Source organism: Girardinichthys multiradiatus, chromosome 3 (genome assembly GCF_021462225.1).
Source record: "Girardinichthys multiradiatus isolate DD_20200921_A chromosome 3, DD_fGirMul_XY1, whole genome shotgun sequence".
Taxonomy (NCBI): Eukaryota; Metazoa; Chordata; class Actinopteri; order Cyprinodontiformes; family Goodeidae; genus Girardinichthys; species Girardinichthys multiradiatus.
Genome location: NC_061796.1, coordinates 4,294,757 through 4,315,530, shown reverse-complemented (window position 1 = coordinate 4,315,530; position 20,774 = coordinate 4,294,757). Strand labels below are relative to the sequence as shown.

Sequence of the window (20,774 nt, the reverse complement as noted above, 5' to 3'; positions counted from 1 at the left end):
AACATTTTCAGCAAACCACACTTAGTGTAATAAAAGGATAATAAAAGACTGACAGGCCAAAATCTGTTGGAGTAGAAATGTTGCTACAAAAGACCAATCAATTACAAACTGTGGACTTTGTTAAGCAAGGAAACATGCAGTTTTATATACCTGAGATGTGCTTTCATCATCATAAACAACCAGTGCTACCTACGAAATCGCTGTGTGAGGCTGAGCTAAGCCCTCAGAGCAGCAGATTCTCCTGGCAGGAGGAAGGAAGGCTCCTGACTGTGAACTTTCATGTTTTGTCAAGCTGATTTAAGCCAACCAGCAAGATCTGGACACCATCCACTGCTGTGACACTGACACCTCTAAAAATACCTCAGTGGAGGACCAGAAGGGTCAGATACGAGGATTCGGAAAATGAGAAAGAAATCAAATAAATGAAACTTTATCAACTGGAATGTTTTGAATGAGCTAATGTGGACTTTAACTTGTTAAACAGAAAGAATAAAAAGGTGTTCTGCTCTGCTATGCAAAAAATGTGCTCTAAGGAGTTGAATCATCTCCCACATAAGAAAAGAAAACACATTGTATACTAAAATGGGTGCTCCAATTACTCTATTTTAGCTTAGCCTCTTGGCAGGTGGAAAATGTTGTTTTCCTGTCGGCTGGTAACCTATTTTACCCAGAAAACAAGATTCCACTGCTTTGCGTTTGTATATGTGGGCGAGTGCATCTGGCTGGGCACCTTTTGTGCAGGAGAATGAGCAATGTTTCTAATTTTACTGAGAAAAACAAGACCTGAATCTTTACAGCGCGGGACGTCAGTGAAAGATGTTCTCCCCAAAAAATAATATCTTTTAAAATAAAAATAAGGTTAAAACGTAAATATTTTTTACACAACATTAATAATTACTTACAGTATGACTTCCATATGGGCGGCTGATAGTCATCAGGATCTGCAAGACATAAAAATAATGCAAGTTTCTGTCATGAATAAATAGTAGAGTTTATAATACTTTTTCATTCAAATGTTAATCTTCCTTTACTCCCAAGCATATTAAATATGAGCCATTTATTATAATTATATGTCAGCGTTGTGTTTCTCCCTGTGTTGTAATTATGCAACAGGCTTCACGCTGTGAATATGCCTGTTGGGACACACACCCTCTAATCACTGCTACAAACAGAATCAACATGCGACGCATGGCTGCACGTCTCTATGCACACCTGATCTATATTTAACAGTGACAGGAGTCTGAAAACACAACATCTCTGCTGAGATAAGAACACAAACACAGCAATCAAAGCATGGGAGAGGTAATCACAGCGAGACCCTCTTCTGGGAAAATGCGGTGAGTTATGTTTATGTGAATACTTATAGATTACATGATGGAGTGTGCTTTTGCATTAGATTAAAGAAGGAAGAGGATGTAATAAATGCCTTGGGGCAAGTCACAGTTTAATGTCATGTTTTAATGACTCTTAACGCCCTAACAATACATCACCCTCGGTTAGTCACAAATGCTGTAGTGCGTCGTCTGACACTCACTGCTACAGACCAGAATACATGATTTTAATTATGTTTCAACACATTTCTCAGCACAAAATGGTTCGAAGATGGCAGTGCAAAGGTTTTCTCTCAGTCTTATAACTTCTAAAGTTTATATTGATGTTTACTATAAACAGAGGACAGAACAAAGCCAGCTAGATGTGGAAAAAAGCACACAAAGGTATATTGTGCATGTGTAATGTGGAATTTGTTTCAACTTATACAGTGATGTTTACTTTTTTATGCTGTAATAAGATGCTGTTAATTTAATGTTAAATATGTTGAGTGTGTAATTAATCCGTTATGCTCGAAGGGTTTTAGAGCAATTTCCGCCTTGAATTATAAAACTGAAATAAATCAAGAATAGCTCCACACTTATAAAGTCTAAATGCAACTATTGGTACCTATGTAAAGGTAAAACATAAAAGAACAATTTTCCAGTGGAACCACTATAGCAACTTATTTGTGATTAAACAAAGAAAAAAATCCAATTTTTTTTAACCCCCACGTGTCTGGCATCATTAGATACCAGACATGAAGGTTTGCTGCAAAAAGAAAGGGCTTTTATGTTGCATTTTATTCAGAGTCACTCCTGACATAAGGACCTTTAAACATTTCTTGGGTGTTTAAATTGCTGTAAAATCAAAAGTATTTGTGAAAAACTAATTTGGTGAATTGTTTTATTAACATTAAAGCCTCCTCTTGTGAGGGATTTACCTGTGTCTAACATCATTTTAGAGGCAGAGAAAAAAACAGCGTGTCTCAGCTGGACCCACCGGTGAGTGGGGCTTAACCGCTGTTGCTTTACAAGTTAAAGGTTTTCTACCTTATGGTCAGATGGGATGTTTTGCTTGGATTACTATTGCAGACTAAGTAGGGCTCTGAAGTTAACCAAATGTCGTTTCCTTACGATCCGAACAATCACACAAACATAACTGTCAAAAATACCAGTATTTCTTAGGCATTCTCTTTCACTCTACAAAAAAGCTCTTACTTTGTAATGTCTCCACTTTTTTCGAAGGCTAAACCGAAGTAAAGGTGACAGAAAGTGGCGAGGAGGAGCAGGAAAACATCCCCTTGTTGTGATTAGTCAATAACATCCTGGGGAAAACAGCATCATCTCGTACCCCGACAAAGTTGATATGAAACTACCAAAACTGCAGCGGTATGAAATGGTGCACGTAATGAACAGTACCCATTAAAAAAAAACATATCATGTGCAGAATGTGCTACTCTTGGTGTCTTCACCAATTGGCAAAACAACATAGGGATATATGATCAACTACTACAGAAGGCGACTGGAATTTATTTCACATATTTTGCAAACATTTGAATAAACATACTATGATCTTTTAAGAGCTGTTTTAAATGTGAGCAAATTTGCTTGGTTGAAATACCTTTGCCTTATTTATTGGTTTTGACAATTAATAGTGCCACACTTAACTACCACTTGATACCACATTCAGATTGTTTGGGAGAATGCTTCAAAGACAAGAAGCACTTTCTGCGATGTTATATTTGTCTGCTCTGGAATTTGGGAGAAATTTGATAAAGCAACAGATTGGAGAAAGCAGATCCTCTCTAGCTGGAGACAAAACACCCAATCTGCAAACTGAATCCCATTGTGGATGGATGCAACACATTACAGCTGCAACGCCGGCACCAGGGCTGATGGAGCTCTGAGAGAAGATTGTTTCATATTCAACAGAAGTACTGCAGCTTGTTGCTAAGGATTCCCAGGAGTGCCTCTGTGCTCTAAGATCGAAGAAACAATATGCAAAATCACTCTCAAAAGCCATCGGGAACATGTTGGAGACAAAAAGACGTTACGGGAGATTGGAAGAAACATTGCCACACTGTTCCACGGGTGAATAAGATGAATGAGATCACCAAAGCACTACAGTAATTATCATAATCACTAACATGCAACAATAGGTAACATGCAACAATCTATATCAGCACCTTTGGATATTTTTCCACCTTGACCTGACTGTTCAGCACCAGCAGATGTTAGATATTTCTAAAACTTACTATTGATCATAGAAACAGATAAATTAATCAGAAGGAGTTGTAGATGTAGGGCAGGACTGCCTGGAATGTAGAAAAGGTTCAATCATTTCAGTGATGACATCCTGCTCCTACCAAAGATGGCACTGGTACACAATAGACTTTTAAAAGCAAGTTTATGTGAGTAAGCACAATGTAATCTTCTCTTACACCTTTTGGTCCTGTGATGTTTTCTGTGTTTTGTTATTTCTGTATAACTTTGGTAGTGTTCATGCAGGTTGCCTAAAAGATGTCCGGATGGTGCATTTTGGGAGGAATTTGTTTTTTTAGGCCTTTAATGTGTATCTTCTGCAATTTTGTGCCACTGACTTCCTTTTAATGTGCAGTTTTTGAGTTGACTGCCAAAGCTATTGAATTTCAGTTTTCATTATTATTTGTTCCATTCAATGGTGATGAAACCCCTTCTAAATTAGATGCTGTATTGTTTCCCACGGGGTGAAGGTATTTCTTCAATGTAAACTTAGAAAAAAAGAATCAAATTTTGAAAACCTCTTAATGACTTTGCACAAAAACTAAAAAGAATCAGAATCAGTATTGCTAACAGTGTTTGACACTCTAGATGTGGTGAAGATGACTTGCTGCATTTTAAAGCAAAGCATCAGAATGAGGAACATTTGGATGTGGCACAGTTGTTGGTGCCAGACAGGTTGGTCTGAGTATTTTAGAAACTGCTTATCAACAGGGATTTTCATGCACAGTCATCTCTTGGGTTTACAGAGAATGGTCCAATAAAGAGAAAATATCCAGTGAGCCGTAGTTGTATGGAAAAAAAATGCCTTGTAGATAAGGGGGTAATTGATTTGAGATGAAAGGCAACAGTAGCTCAAATAACTACTAGTACCAAGGTATGCTGAATACCACATCTGAATGCACAATGTTAAAGCAGATGGGATACAGCAGCAGAAGACCACATGGGGTCCAACTCCTGCCAGCAAAAAACAGGAAACCGTGGCTGCAATTCACACAGGTTCATCACAATAACAGATTGGAAAAGCGTTTCCTCGTCCATGGGTCTCCATCTCAGCAGCAGCATTTAGATGATAGAGTTAGAATTTGCTGTAAAAAACATGAACATGTGAAACTATCCTGCCTACTTGAATAGTGCTGCTGACCATCCCTTTATGACCACAGTGTGCTCATCTTCTTATGGCTACTTCCAGCTGGACGAAGCACCGTATCACACAGAGTAAATCATCTCAAACAGTTTTTTGAAGATGATCTAAATCCAATAGAGCACCTTTGGGATGTTGTGGAACGAGGGATTCACATTATGGCCAACAAACCAACAAATCTGCAGCACCAATGTGATGCTATCATGTAAAAATGGACCAAGATTGTAGAGGAATGTTTCTGACACTGCTGAAGCTGTGCCATGACAAAGGCAGTGCTGAACTACTGGCAAGGTGTACCTGAGGACACAAAAAAATGTGAAAATTCAGCCAAGTCTAAAGAAAGACTTCAAGATCTGTTGATCAAAAACAGTTTACACAATTAGAATACGATTGGGTGTTCAGAAGCAAAAAATGAATAAACCAGGGGTGACTTAATGTTTTTACACCAAGCTGAGGAAACTTACACTTGGCCTCTATAGGACTGTGTGGTTTTGTCTGAGTAATTGCAAAAATGCAGCCTGGCAAAGAAGCTCAGAGCTTCTGAAATGTTCCTGCTGTGGTTTGAAGCTGTGTAGAGGACATGAAATGACAACTGGAAAAATTCAAGAGGAGAAAATATAGACCAGCTCTTAAATAACAGATTCTTATCGTTTTAATATAAACACTATGAGCACTGCATTTTTTCCATCCCATTTATTGACAGGAAACAAATCATACTCTTTCCTTTAAAGCACAGTAAACATCTTAGACATTTTTTTCAGTTCTTTATATATTCTTAATATCAGAATCAGCTTTATTGCCAAGTTCGTACATACAAAATGTATGTACATACAATAATATGTATATGAATCTGTTATTTAAGAGCTGGTCTATATGTTTTCAGTCGAAACACAGTTATAGACCCTTCTTAATTACACTGATGTGTCCATCATTATGCTATGTATGTGATTTATTACTCTGCTCTTAGTTGCTAAATATAAACTTTAATCTCTGATAAGCTCTCTGCAACTCTGCAGAAGTATTTAATGAGCAATGTCAACAATGAGTCATGTTGATCCTGAGGATACATGTTATTCATGCAACGCATTCCTTTGTACTCAGGAGTAGATCGGTGCTGCACCTCTAGCCAGAGGGAAAGAAACAAAGCAGGGCAGGAATTGGATTGTGGAAACCAGTGAGCACTTGTTGGACGTGAGCAATGACGCTCAAGAACTAATTACTCATAAAAATGTTATAATTCCCACTTTAATCAGTCTGACCGTGCTCGTAGTAGCATTTCTTCTCAGTTCTCTGCAAGTTTCTGTAAAGGCTGGGTACATTTTTATCAAAAGTAGTGAAACACATTTATTTTTTACTGAATTTAATACAAAAAAAAGAGGGATAAGCTGCATTTTAGCGCAAAATGAATATCTTAATTAACTAATAGAGAAGGTAGCGTCTACTGAATAAAAACTCCTCTATAGAAACTGTGCTTCAAACAGCCTTCAAGGTCTGTTTGCTGGTGAGTGGCCAACCTGCCTCAGAAAAATCTATTGTCCTAGCACTGAAGCTTTGTCACAGTGCACCGCACTGGCAACAGTCTGAAAGATTTATTTCACTGCGGCTTATTTAAAGAATGTGATTTCACCTGGCCGTTTGCCAAATGGTCTCTTTTTCGATTTAATTCTTATTAATGATGGACGGCATTCCGGTCTGGAGTACTGCCTCAGCTTCACCCGCAAAAAGAAAGAGCTTGTCAGGGTTGCTTTATTCTTAGCTCTTCTTATCCAGAGACACACATGTACACAAGCAGCCACATGAACACATTTGAATCCAAAATACATCAAAACAAATTTCTGAGCAGTTTAGAGTTTGTGTGTCGTTTGAGGATTGCTGAGAATTTATTAATCTGGGGCAGCTGGAGGGTTGCACCCTCCAAAAAAATACAACTATTAATTGTGTTTCACTCCATTACTCACCGGTGACGAGCATGCAATACAATTATTACCAGTGGCTGTTTGCTTAGGTGGCAAAGAGAATAAGTTATGAATAAGGATCATGCTGAAGGACTTTCATGCCCTGAGATAATGTCTGCTCTGACATAAGTGGCTGCGGCTGACGCATATCAGATCTGACAACATCTCAACCTTTGAGCTTTTGTGATTTGTTCAGAAAAATTCCAACTTCAAAAGCAAAAACAACAAATAACAGCAGGATCAAGCCCATACAAAAAGTCAAAATGTAATATACCATGGATGATGCTGTGCAAATGATTTTAAAGGACCTGGATGCATCTCCTTCTAGGGGTAATGACAGCAGTTAGACAGAGGCAATACACACACAATACCTTTAACTGGATATCAGAATCTGTCATATACAACAGAAACCAGATATTTACATAAGCTGCATGAAAGGAAACAGATTCCTTCTCTTCCTAAGCATTTCCTGTTTTATGTCAGTTAGGATTTCCAAAATTATTTCTATTTGCTGAATGCTGGAAAAATGAGAGGTATCGGTTTCTTCAAATTCAGACGTTTACATACACTAACATGTCTATGCCTTTAAACAACATGGGAGTGTCCATATGATGCATTGGGTTAATTAGAGACACCCATTATGATATACATGGGTTGGACAATGAAACTGAAACACCTGGTTTTAGAACACAATAATTTATTAGTATGGTGTAGGGCCTCCATTTGCAGCCAATACAGCATCAATTCATCTTGGGAATGACATATACAAGTCCTGCACAGTGGTCAGAGGGATTTTAAGCCATTCTTCTTGCAGGATAGTGGTCAGGTCACTACGTGATACTGGTGGAGGAAAACGTTTCCTGACTCGCTCCTCCAAAACACCCCAAAGTGGCTCAATAATATTTAGATCTGGTGACTGTGCAGGCCATGGGAGATGTTCAACTTCACTTTCATGTTCATCAAACCAATCTTTAACCAGTCCTGCTGTGTGTGTCGATGCATTGTCATCCTGATACACGGCACCACCTTCAGGATACAATGTTTGAACCATTGGATGCACATGGTCCTCAAGAATGGTTCGGTAGTCCTTGGCAGTGATGCGCCCATCTAGCACAAGTATTGGGCCAAGGGAATACCATGATATGGCAGCCCAAACCATCATTGATCCACCCCCATGCTTCACTCTGGGCATGCAACAGTCTGGGTGGTACGCTTCTTTGGGGCTTCTCCACACTGTAACTCTCCCGGATGTGGGGAAAACAGTAAAGGTGGACTCATCAGAGAACAATACATGTTTCACATTGTCCACTGCCCAAGATTTGCGCTCCTTGCACCATTGAAACTGACGTTTGGCATTGGCATGAGTGACCAAAGGTTTGGCTATAGCAGCCTGGCCGTGTATATTGACCCTGTGGAGCTCCCGACGGACAGTTCTGGTGGAAACAGGAGAGTTGAGGTGCACATTTAATTCTGCTGTGATTTGGGCAGCCGTGGTTTTATGTTTTTTGGATACAATCCAGGTTAGCACCCGAACATGCCTTTCAGACAGCTTCCTCTTGCGTCCACAGTTAATCCTGTTGGATGTGGTTTGTCCTTCTTGGTGGTATGCTGACATTACCCTGGATACCGTGGCTCTTGATACATCACAAAGACTTGGTGTCTTGGTCACAGATGCGCCAGCAAGACGTGCACCAACAATTTGTCCTCTTTTGGACTCTGGTATGTCATCCATAATGTTGTTTGCATTTCAATATTTTGACCAAAACTGTGCTCTTACCCTGCTAATTGAATCTTCACACTCTGCTCTTACTGGTGCAATGTGCAATCAATGAAGACTGGCAACCAGGCTAGTCCAATTTAGCCATGAAAGCTCCCACACTAAAATGACAGGTGTTTCAGTTTCATTGTCCAACCCCTGTACATTAAGGCAACACCTCAAACACACTGCTTCCTTGTGTGACATCATTTTAAAAAATCTAATAAAATCATGACAAGAATTGTGGACCTCCACAAGTCTGGTTCATCCTTGGGTACAATTTCCAGATGCCTAAAGATGCCACATTCATCTGTTCAAACAATCACTAGCAAGTATAAAATAACATGGGAATGTCCACCCATAGTACCGTTCGGGAAGGAGATAGTTTCTGTGCCCCAAAGATTAACGTGTTTTGGTGTGAAATGTGTGAATGAACTCTGGAACAAAAGCAAAATACTTTGTGAAGGGGCTGGCTGAAGATAAGAATGTCATTATCTACAGTGAAACAAGTCCTGTAATGACACTGGCTGAAAGGCCAATCAGTAAGGAAGAAGCCATTACCTCAAAAGCAACATAAAAAAAAAAAGATTGCAGTTTGCAAATGCACTCAGGGACAAAGACCTTAATTTCTGAAGGCCTAAGAACACAATTCCAACTGTGAAATACATGGGTGGCAGCATCATGCTGTGGGACTGTTTTTCTGCTGTCGGGACTGGCCAACTTCAATAATTAGATGGCATCATGAGGAAAAAAACATTATGAGGAAATATTGAAGCAACATCTCAAAACATCAGCCAGGAAGTTGATTGGTAGGAACAAACAGGTCTCCTAAATGGACAATGATCCTAAGCTTACCACCATATTGTTATCCTATAGACACTCAGTACCCAAAGTCAAAGTTTTGAGGTGGGCACCACAAAGCCCAGATCTCAGTCGCATAATAAATGTGTGGTCAGAGCTAAAGATGTGTGCAGGCAAGGCAGCCTACAAACCTAGCTCTGTTACACAAGTTCTGTCAGGAGGAATGGACCAAAATTCTAGCAAACTATTGTGAGAAGCTTGTTAGGTGTACCCCAAGCATTTGACCCAAGTCATACAGTTTAAAAGACAACTCTACCAAAAACTATGGACCATTTATTCTGTCAATATGTAAATCTGCCCCTGGTTAAAGAATCTCAATAACTCCCACTGCTTCTGCAGACAACATTGTTCCCAGTGAGGCCACAAAGGAAATATCTCTAAAATCTTTGAAAGATCTGCTCTTTCTAATAATGTCTGATTTATATACAGAAAGATTAAAATAAGGATTTTTTCATAATCTATACTGAGACCAAGGTTGCAGATCTGCATGATTTGATTTAGACTTTTCTAATCAAATAATAAATTATTACAGATGAAATTGTACATTTCTTCTGATATTTACTGCTTACATGGCATTTATTTAAATACATTATATGACTGGCATGTGGAAAATAACACAACCTGGAGTTTATCTCTCTGAGTTACAGGCAGACCATCAGCACACACGGTGATTCAGTGAGTGCAGCTGAACTCCAGCAGGGAGACCATCTGTGCAATGCACAGTTGCAAAATAAGACAGTTTACACTGTGAGATGAGCAGAAAATATTTTTGTGTATAACTTATGTGAAGAGTTTGTGCAGAAAGTATGCGGCTAACATCTTTAAGGAAATACAAATGTGTTCATTTAAAGTAAAACTGTAATGTAAGAACTGGATTCTGATACTTCCTTGTCTGAAATACCTCTGGAACAAACATACTTCTTTGCTGATGCTACAAAACATGCAGGTAATTTGTGCAAGTCGCTCGCTGCACGTGACACAGAAATCCTTTCCCACATGATTTATCCTGGAGGAGAAAATAAATGTAACGAAAAGATGTTGAGAGCTGCAGTCTTGCCAAAACATGTTGAGCAGACAGCCTCACTGTAATACATAGCTGCAATTCTGCCTCCCCAAACAGCTATGTCATTTAAGGCTAGGAGCTGAAAACATTCTTTAAAGTCGTATTCCTTGATATGTTTTCCAGTATTTATTTCCTGCAGGAGTCTGGCAAATTGTCCGCTGCTGGTACAGTACAAACGTCAATCATTATTTATAGCAAAAAGTGTGCAGGAATACAGCCGATATTGGCAAACATATTTCCAGGGAAATAGAGAGACTACATAATGTATAATGCGGTCGGCTTGCAATCTAATGACTGACTTTAATACTTTTTAAATTATTTCTAGATGTGAATCACAGATGCAACTTTACTCCTAAATTCAGCTTCATTATATAAACACTTCTCAAACATAACAAACTCACAGTGCATTACAGGGCACAAACAAAACTATATATATTTTGCTTTTAAATCGTGTTTGTATAGTTATACTTATTTCAATGTCCAAAAATTGAGAAATATGTTCAAAAACAAAGTGAAAGACACACCAGACCACACGGCCTAAGCCAAAAGTCACCAAAGAGTAATAGAGTAATGGAAAACTTAACTCTGGAATCAGTTCATAACACAATGGTTACTGAAGATGAAAGTAGTGACAGTTAAGTCTCCAACTCAAATAGTAGTTCATAAGGCGAAGATTTTTATCCAGGAGGAAGAAGTAAGGAGTATAAGATCATTAGCAAAACATTAGGTAGCATTCAAGTAGATGTGCCAATTTCTAAATTTGGAGACAGTGGTTACTGATTTAATTTGATAAATTGATCAGTGGACATCAGGAAATGTTTTGGTCTCACAAACAACATATAAAACATAAAATTCAGATTGTAACGGCCCATTTTCTTATCTGAGACACTTTAAGCTCACAAACAACACCCTCGTCTGGGTGGGCTAACCGATGACTCCCTGCTGTTGTTGCTGTGGCAAAACCTGTACTGAAATATCATCCCTCAGCTTTGGGCTGTTCGTTGCCTTGAAAATGTGTTTTTTGACTGAGAAGCTGTTTTTTGGTGAATGAGGAAAAATCTTGTTCCTTGCATCTGTTTAATTTAATGTATTTTCTTTTTTTAAATTTTTTTCTTGGGGATCGTAAGACTGCTCACCCTATGGTTTTCTGTGTTACCAGTATGGGATCACTCATTTGTTTAAACTATATTCTCGATAGAACGTATATAAGGAAACTGTGTGTATGACACTGATACAAATAAAAACATCATCATCCGTACATGGGAGTTTCCTATAGTTTTAGAAGGGCAAGGCTTCGTAGGCTTTTTTGTGTCAAAAAAGCATGTTTTCAAAAATAATGAAGAGGCTAATTGTGATGTGTTTTCCAGACTATAAAGATTTGTAGGTTTTTTGGCTCTAAAATATGGCATTTGTCCATAAATGAAGGCACGCTGGGCAATAAATTAATAATTTAAACAAAATTAATATAAAAAATTACAACACTACCAATTTATCTCAACCAAAAATTCTAAATCAAAAAGTTTATAGGAGTTTAATAAGATTTTTTTTTTTTTTGAAGAAATGGGTTTTAAGCCAAATTGTAAAAAAAAACAGAAATTGTTTGCATGCTTTAAACAAAGAGCTAGCTGAAAGAAGCCAGAAAACTGAAGATTACGCCCTTGTATTTATGGTACTTTCACATCTGTGCCATGGCACCGATGCATCCACATACTATGCATTCACACTTTCCTCTGATAACAGTCTGAATCATATTTCTTATGCTTTGGAAGAAGAACCCAATGTCCATTTTTCCCCCAAAGGAAACCTAAACGTGGAGTCATCTGACCACATAGCACATGTCCGCTGTTTTTCTGTCCTTCTGTCGAGGGTTTGCTCCCAGAGACCTTGGCAGTATTTCTGCTCTGAGGGGGATATGCAGCTCTCTCCCTGTGTAATACAGTTTCAGGTTACATTTCTGCATGCAGCAGTGGATTGTGCTGAGTGGCAGTGGTTTTTCCAAGGTTCTCCCAAGCCTGTGTGGTTAAATTGATCTGTCACTGGATGCAGTACTTCCAGGGGAGCACAGGGGCATCCAACAGTTGATGTTCAAAAATCTGATTCTGCAATTTCTCAGTGATTTACTATATCAATTAATAAGTTTGGCACAAAGTATTATTACAGTTTATTTTCCTGCACTAATAATTATTTTGTTTCCTCTTAGAATCCCACCATCTGAGACACTTTAGTTACAAATTTAAGTTTGATAAATTGTTTTGAACACCCTATCCTCTAAAACAACAGCTTAAAAAAGATTACAGGATAGACTTATCATGACAAATAGCTACACTGACAGTGCTCAGTTTGCAGCAGAATAGATGACCTTATATGCAGCAGGAACTGAGACCCATTTTTCAGCCATATATATTTCTCATAGAAAAGATTATTCAAATCGTCTAACTACCAAACAATTTTGCATGAAAATAATGATACCCTTGCAACAACCACTCCATCCCTGGCAGCAGTGCAGCTTGTAACCCCTGATAATTATATTGAGAGCCCAACAGTAATGACAACCTTCCAATACCACAGGAAGAAAAGACTTTCCCCTTAAAGCAGCAGTGGTCAAAACGGCAGTTTTTTTTCCAGAATGCACACATGAGATAATGGTTCGTGAGGCATGTGGTTAGAGGACAGACTGTATCAACTTGGAAACGGGTGTGTGTGTGTGTGTGTGTGTATGTGTGTGTGTGTGTGTATGTGTGTGTGTGTGTGTGTGTGTATGTGTGTGTGTGTGTGTGTGTGTGTGTGTGTGTGTGTGTGTGTGTGTGTGTGTGTGTGTGTGTGTATGCCGCCCACTGGGCTGTACCTCTGGAAATGTGATGCTGCCCTGTGGTCTAGTGAGACAGTAAGAAAGTAAAACAAACACTGAGCGTGCTATGCAGTGTTCTCGCACATTTTCCCTTGTGATAAACCCAGTTTTTCTGTTTAGCATTCAATGTAAATTCATACATAGATTGTTCCTGTTTGAAGTGTTATCTGGGTATACTTGCAGTACCATACACCTTGATTAATTCCACATTTTGCTACAAACACAAACTTGGAAGAAATTTAATGGGATTTTATGTAATGGACAACACAAAGTCGTTCATAATCGGGAAGTGAAAGGAAAATGATACAAGGTTTTCAGATTTCTGATAACAATCTGAAAGGTGCATTTGTATTCAGCCCCTCCGAGTCAAAATTTTCAGATCCATATGCAAGTCTTCAGTAGTTTTATAAATCAGCTAACTGAACATTTTGCTCAATCTTCTTTACTAAATTGCTCAAGCTTTGTCAGATTAGATGGAGAGCATCTGTGAACATCAATTTTCAAGTGTTAGAGCAAATTCTCAATTGTATTTAGATCTGTGCTTGACTAGGCCATTCTAACGCATGAGAGTGCTTTGATCTAAACCATTCCATTGTAGCTCAGGTAGTATGTAAAGAGTGAGTGTCTTGTGGAAAGATGAACCTCCAAACCCAAATCATTTGCAGTATCCAACAAATTTTCCTAAAGGATTGATCTGTTTTTTTGTTTTTTTTTTGCTCAGTTCATCGTTACATCGCCTCTTAACATCTTACCTATCCCTCCCGGAAAAAAGCATTTCCCGCAGCATGATGCTTAAAAGCTCTATGTTTTATCACAGGGATGGTGTGCTCAGGGTTGTGTGCCGTCATAGTTTTTTTTTTTTTTTGCCACACATTGCACTTTACATAAGGGCCAGAAAGTTCAAACCTCTCATCTGACCAGAACACCTTCTTTCACATGTTTGCTGTGCCCCCCTACATGGATGGCTTGCGGCAAACTGCTGCAAGTCATGTGGAGGCACATGATTTCTTATTCTTTGCAACGATGGCTTCCTTCTTGCCACTCATCCATAAAGGCTAAACTTGTGGAATGGACCACTAATGGTTGTCCCACCTGGGTTGTGAATCTCTGCAGTACACTGCAGGTGTGTTCCTTGGTCTTCATGTTGCTGTTTGTTCACTAATGTTCTCTCTGAGGCCTTCACAGAGCTGCTGTTTTAATACTTAGATTAATTTACACATGGGGGATTCTATTTATTATTTTGGAGATATCTAAAGGTATTTAATACACTGGATTTTATGTAGGGATAGCAGAGTAGAGGGGATTGAATACAAATACATGCAAATCATATTAGATTTTTACTTGGAAAAGTATTAATACATTATTAAAATGTATAATTTTTATTCAACTTGACGATAATACACTACTTTGTCTTGGTCTGCTGCAAGAATCCTCAGTACAATTCAATAAGGTTTGTGGTTAATATGTAAGAAAATGTAAACATGGTATAAATACTTTCACAAGGTTCTGTAAATATGATGTTTTATAACTGCTGAGTCATCATCAGACGCACATCTCAACTTTGGGGAGTCTTCTGCATCAAACAGGAGTGGCACACATGAGTTTGTACTTTATACCACACAACAGATTTGATCAACTCAATGATGAGGATGGTGGTTTTGCTCTGGGTTTATTTGAACAGCTGCTAATCCCATTTTTCTCATTCTGCAAAAAAACAAACAATCTTGAAAAACAAATCTGAATTCAACAAATGCATAATAGCTGAAGTTCCCAACACTGTACTACATTCCCAGTAAAATAAAAGAGATATAACTAGATCAGTCCAGCACTCACTGAGGCATGGCATATTAGAATTTCTCACAGTGTCAGAAAACATCTCAGCATGGTGCTGCCTTTGGGGAAAAAATGGCACACTTTATACACATGCCAAAAACAATCCTCAAAGCCAACCAAGTGGAAAGGCAATATAGGATTTATAGAGACGGTTGGCAATCCAACGACTTCCAGAGCCCGAGTCACACTAAATGCATCTCACAACCTTAGAATAAAGCAAAACTGGGACTTCCTTTCCCAATTACATTTCCACCCCTGCATGCCCCTACTGCTGACAGCAAAGCTTTCCTATTATTAATCAGAGCAGTCTGCAATGAGAGCTGAAGAATTAGGAAGATGACACATTTATAATTTATGTGTTAATGGTAGACATATACAAGTTAATAAAACATACAAAAGTTGAATTTAAGTCAGATGAAAGTAGAAATCTTAAAGAATTTGAATAAAAAAACAATTTAAACGTTTTGGTTGAAATCATAACAGTAATGATTATTCCTGCTGTTATTAGCTTTAATAAACATATGTGGGATGTGTGGGGTCTTACCAGAGGAAACAGATGAACCTGAAAGGCTTGAATTACTGGATGCTGCCATCCCAACCAGTTAGGCGACTCGGTCACTTCCAGTTGGCCAAGGTGGGCTCACAGCAGCTCATTCCCGGTGGTGCCTCCATGCCACTTCAATGTGCTGCACCTTTTTGACGGCTGATTGTTTCCTGCCTCCTGTAAATCTTCAGCCCACCACCAGTCCGTCCGTCTGTTGGAATCTGCTGATCTCTTTCCCCCCAGCGCGGCGCGGCGCGGCGCGGTGACGGTGAGGGGCTGCCGCATATACTCTCAATCAGAGCTCAACACCGCGGATCAGCCTCACTGAAGCGTCTCCGCACACCGAGCAGAAATACCGGAGGTTTCCTCCACGCACGGATCAGCTCTGGTTTCCATGTGCCACTTTAAGGGCTGTGATAAACACACCGCAGCGTAGACGCGCCTTCTTAAAGCGAAAGTTTGGAGCGTTGTCAATGAAAAGCACAAGCGTGAAAATAACCGACTTTTTCTGTATGTAAAATCCCAGACTGATGTGTTTTTTTTTTTTTTTGCTCGAAAGCGGCTGTTTAACGAGCCACAGAACACTTCGACGGGTTAAACCACATGATACCAGCTCCGACGTTGTGTATTTCCATCAGAAACCATGTTGTATCATGTACGGTGGAGGAACTGAATGCATGCCTGGGTTTTGGCGCCATCTGGTGGCAATTCAGCTGGACACAAGAATATAAACTTAAAGACGTGTGTTTAAAAATGTTATTTGAATTGCCTGAGTTCCTCAAACAATTAAATCATTTTATCAGTAAATACTTATTTATACATGCTTTAATTTAAAAGTAGCTGGATATAAATAAATAAATATCTGTACACTTAATTATTTGAAAACATGCATCCATAGTCTATGCCCGTTTTTCCGCTCAGTTTCGTGGGGGAAGTCATTATATATGATTACTTCAGTATTCAGCAAAATTATTTATTTGCTGCAGTGCACCATGAAATAATTTCTTCACTTAAACATTTCTTCTGGTTTTGCTTTTTTGGAGGTCATTCATAAATGTTTAATATGAAATAAATTTGATTACAAGACAAAGATTTATTTCAATATCAAAACCGACTCTGACCAGCTTCTCTGTCCCTGATGAAGAAAAGCATCTTCACAACATTACCCTGCCACCACAAAGGTTTATAGTGGTGTGGTGGTTTCAAATTGTTGTGTTTTCACCCATTCATAGAAGGACAAAAAATATGGGTTTACTCTCATCTGACCAGAACATCTTCTACTTGTATCTCTTTGCGATGTCCCCTATGGCTTGTGGCAAACCATAGATAGGACTTCAATGGTTTCCTTCTTGCCACTCTCCATAAAGGCCAAAATGTGCAAAATTATCTGTTGTACTGTTCACAGATTATTTCCACGTGAGCTGTGAATCTCTTTAGCTCCACTAGAGTTACCATGGGCCTCATAGCTGCTTCTTTGATTAGTTCTTGGTAGGTTTGCAGTTGTGGCATACTCTTTCCATTTTCAGATGATATAAAACAGAGCTTCATGAGATGTTCATAACTTGGGATATTGTTTTATAACCTAACATTGCTTTAAACCACTTCATAACCTTTTCCTTAACATGTCTGCTGTGTTCCTTGATCTTCATGATGCTTTTGGTTCATTGATTGTCTCTGATTGATTGTCTCCACTTAACCTCTGATGCCTTCACAAAACAGCCGGTTTTATACTGGGATTAAATTACAAACAGATGAACTCTGCAGTAACTGTGTTTACTAATTTAGTGACTTCTGAAGGAAATGTGTTACACTGTGATTTATTTAGGGGTTTCAGAGTAAAGGGGTCTAAATAAAAATACATGTTGCACTTTTAAACATATAAACATCATAAATTGTTTGAAAATATTGTATTAAAGACAATGCATCATTTTCCTTCCACTTCACAATTATACACTACTCCGTGATGACTTATCACATAAAATCTCAATAAAATACATTGAAGTCTGTGGTTGTGACAAAACCGGAAAAGGTTCAAGTATTACGGAAACCTGTGCAAGGCATTGTTAATAATCGAGCACTCAAAATATGAGAATTTATTTTAACTGGAATGTGTTTTCTCAGATAACCGTTTCAATCCATCAAAGTGAAGCTTGATGACTATCACTTAAACGTCTTGTAATTTCTTATCTGAAGTAATCAACTTATGTTCCAGATAACAGTGACAAACTGACATATAGAGACCCCATAATTTACAGTGTACCGTGAGCCACAAATTCTGAATGAATGGTAGTTATCTTTCAATATAACAAAGAAATAAGCAGCCAAACATTTTGTCAGAGCAATGACGTTTTCTCGTTAAGTCTAAACATCAAAACGGCCATTTTTCCTGCGAGACAGCGCGCAGGGCACAATCCAACATTTACAGGAAGAAAAGAAACTACGTGATTCATGACCGCTCATGTGACCTCACATGTGGTCATGTGACCTCACATGTGGTCATGTGACCGTGGTTCCTCGTGAGGAGATTGTTTTACTCGCTCAGCTGGTAGTTTCTTCTAATTGAAGCTGAAATTTGCTCCGTTCCCATAGAGACGGCAGGATAATGAGGTGAGTGGTGGCAAGCTGAGAGGTTTGTTTCTTCCTGAGCCCGCAGCAGGCTTTATTATGATTCCTCTGCGACTATTGTGAAATCTGACTCAGTGCGGTGTCTCCCTTAGAGAGAGGGAGCAAAGCTCTGTAATCCTGATATGAAACCTGTAACTGCTTTCAGGATGCTGAGGGAAACTCTGGCTCTCCTGTTCCTCGGGGCCTGTCTGGACTCTGCAGCAGCCGCACGGACCTGCTCGTCGTTTTTCTGCCGAAAATCTCACCGAGTCAGCGGTCTGAATGGGGTGGACCCCGGGTCCCCTCTGTTTATCACTCCCTATCTGGAGAAAGGCGCCATAGATGAAGGTATGGGAAACTTCTTATATTACAAAAACACATATAGTCCATAAATAACACGTCATTTTTATGCGACATTAACTTTGTTTTGCACTGACACGCCTTGTTGACCCGGGGCAGCCAGGAAACTAAGTATGGTTGGAAACATGCCTGGAGCAAATGTCAAGAGTTACGCCGGTTACTTCACAGTCAGCAAAAAATACAACAGCAACCTCTTCTTCTGGTTCTTCCCTGCATACACGGTGAGCTCAGCTTCTTCTTCTACACTCAACATGTTCTCCAGACACTTCACCTTTAATCCCTCAGTGATCAGTGAGTATCTGCATTGAATCAGTCTTATCAGGAGTCCCTTTAGCGATGATTACATGGCTGCAGCAAGACAAATTGAGGCCAGTTTGGAAGCTCAAACCTTTCTGTTGTTGCATCTATAAGTCAGTAACTACGTGTTTTTACCAAAAGCTTTGCCACAGTGCAGTAAGAGTCACATGCTGACACGCAATAAAACCCCAGCATGAGTTTGCAGTTTAAGCTGCACATTATGTTACAAGAAATACAACTAAGTCTGGGGAGACATTTGCACACGGATGGGGATTCGGTTATTTTAAATGTTGGTGAAAATAAATTCAAGTTGCAGTTGGTAAACAAAAAAAAGTGCAAACTCAGGTTTAGAAACTCAAATGTATTTGAATAAAATTCAACACACATACTGTATATAGGATGTCCTTTTAATGCTTTAAATGTACTTTTCTAATTTCAGGTGCGAGATTAATAGAGGTCATATAGAGTGAATCTTCTCTGTGAATCTGTGCTTTATGGTTGATCAGGTTAAAACGAGTTAGTAGACCCAGGACCTGCCTGATTTGCTTTTAGAATATGTTTCCCTCTTACTGTGTGTCTGTAGTGTGAAACATCAACTGAATATGATTTATTTATACTGTTCAGATATTTACATGTTAAAGAACAGATCTTCAGCAAGTAAAAAAAAAGAATTGCGTTGACATTTATTGTAAATAGACTCTAATACACAGGGTTAAAATTATACATATAAACTCAAATATAAACATAGATCCTGACTAATATTTAGTTGAAGTCCCTTAGCAGGTTTGAACCTCAACCACATGGATTCTATAGTAATCAGCAAGCTTCTGGCTTAACTCTGGTAAAACAGTTGAGCATCCTTCTTGGCTAAATTGGTAGTGTTCATCGATTAGTTTCCAGGCCCTGACCAAGCTTTAAATCTTAGTCCACAAATATTCAGTAGGTCAGAACCAGGTTCATTCCAGAAAACTATTACTAGCCTGTTTGATCCATTTCACAGAAGCTTTGATGTGTGTTTGGGATCATTGTCCTTTTGGAACATACAATGCTGCTGAAGTTTTAAACATCAGGCCCACAGCATGATGCTGCCACCACCACGCTTGGCATTTAGTACATTGTTCTTATGTCTGAAAGCTTTGCTTTGACTTTTTTTTTTATAGCTACAACAAACATTTATTTACACTACATATCAAACCAACATTACATTTAGACATGCTTTCCCAATTCTTATTTTTTATAATGCCGATAAAAATAAATTGTTGTTTGTTGGTAAAATCATTATATCCTAAGAAAAAAGTTAAAATACTTAAAACTCCTAAATCAGTATGAGATTCTTGAACACGAGGAATACATGGAAACGTCTGACATGAGCTGGAATGGATCTTATTAGTTCTCTTTATTTCCAGTTTCTCAATCTAAAAACTGATCATTTCGGCTACTCATTCTTTAAGGATCAGACAAAAAAAATAAAAAATCTGTAACTCTGCCAGTTACAGAGTTACCACCTAGTTACCACTAGGTGGTGCTGATTAGCTAATTTGACACCTATCTTATCTCTGACTTCCAGGCAAGCCAGGACAAGGCACCAGTACTTCTCTGGCTGCAAGGTGGACCCGGCGGCACCTCCATGTTCGGTCTGTTTGTGGAACACGGACCGTATGTGGTGTATAAGAACATGACTGGTAAGAACTGGTCTGGCAGAGACGAGCAGCAGACATTGTACTGCTCTCTCTTACACAATTTGTGTTGCAGCATCAGTCTTTCTCTGTCTTTGCAGTCGGTTTGAGGGATTACGCCTGGACGAGCAGATATTCAGTTTTGTATATTGACAATCCGGTATTTATCTCCCTTTTTAACTAAAAAGATAATTAAATGAATACTCTGCTGGAACCTGCCTTTAACGCAACATATAGCAAGCTTTATAAGCATGTGTTTTTTTT

At 38.8% G+C, this 20,774-nt stretch overlaps 2 protein-coding genes across 2 annotated transcripts in view; one reads left to right on the top strand and one right to left on the bottom strand.

The window, feature by feature from the left end:
- The window catches only part of chn2 (chimerin 2), a 37,270-nt gene extending 20,637 nt beyond the window's left edge, over window positions 1-16,633 (bottom strand). The window contains exons 1-2 of the mRNA XM_047361165.1: window positions 15,574-16,633; window positions 903-941 (exon numbers count right to left, since the gene is read on the bottom strand). Coding sequence (XP_047217121.1) covers window positions 903-941; window positions 15,574-15,622 — 88 coding nt within the window. The 5' untranslated portion in view covers window positions 15,623-16,633. The remainder of the gene's footprint in view (window positions 1-902; window positions 942-15,573) is intronic.
- Window positions 16,634-18,019: 1,386 nt separating this feature from the next.
- The window catches only part of cpvl (carboxypeptidase vitellogenic like), a 6,988-nt gene continuing 4,233 nt past the window's right edge, over window positions 18,020-20,774 (top strand). The window contains exons 1-5 of the mRNA XM_047358410.1: window positions 18,020-18,180; window positions 18,344-18,525; window positions 18,637-18,758; window positions 20,402-20,516; window positions 20,612-20,670. Coding sequence (XP_047214366.1) covers window positions 18,176-18,180; window positions 18,344-18,525; window positions 18,637-18,758; window positions 20,402-20,516; window positions 20,612-20,670 — 483 coding nt within the window. The 5' untranslated portion in view covers window positions 18,020-18,175. The remainder of the gene's footprint in view (window positions 18,181-18,343; window positions 18,526-18,636; window positions 18,759-20,401; window positions 20,517-20,611; window positions 20,671-20,774) is intronic.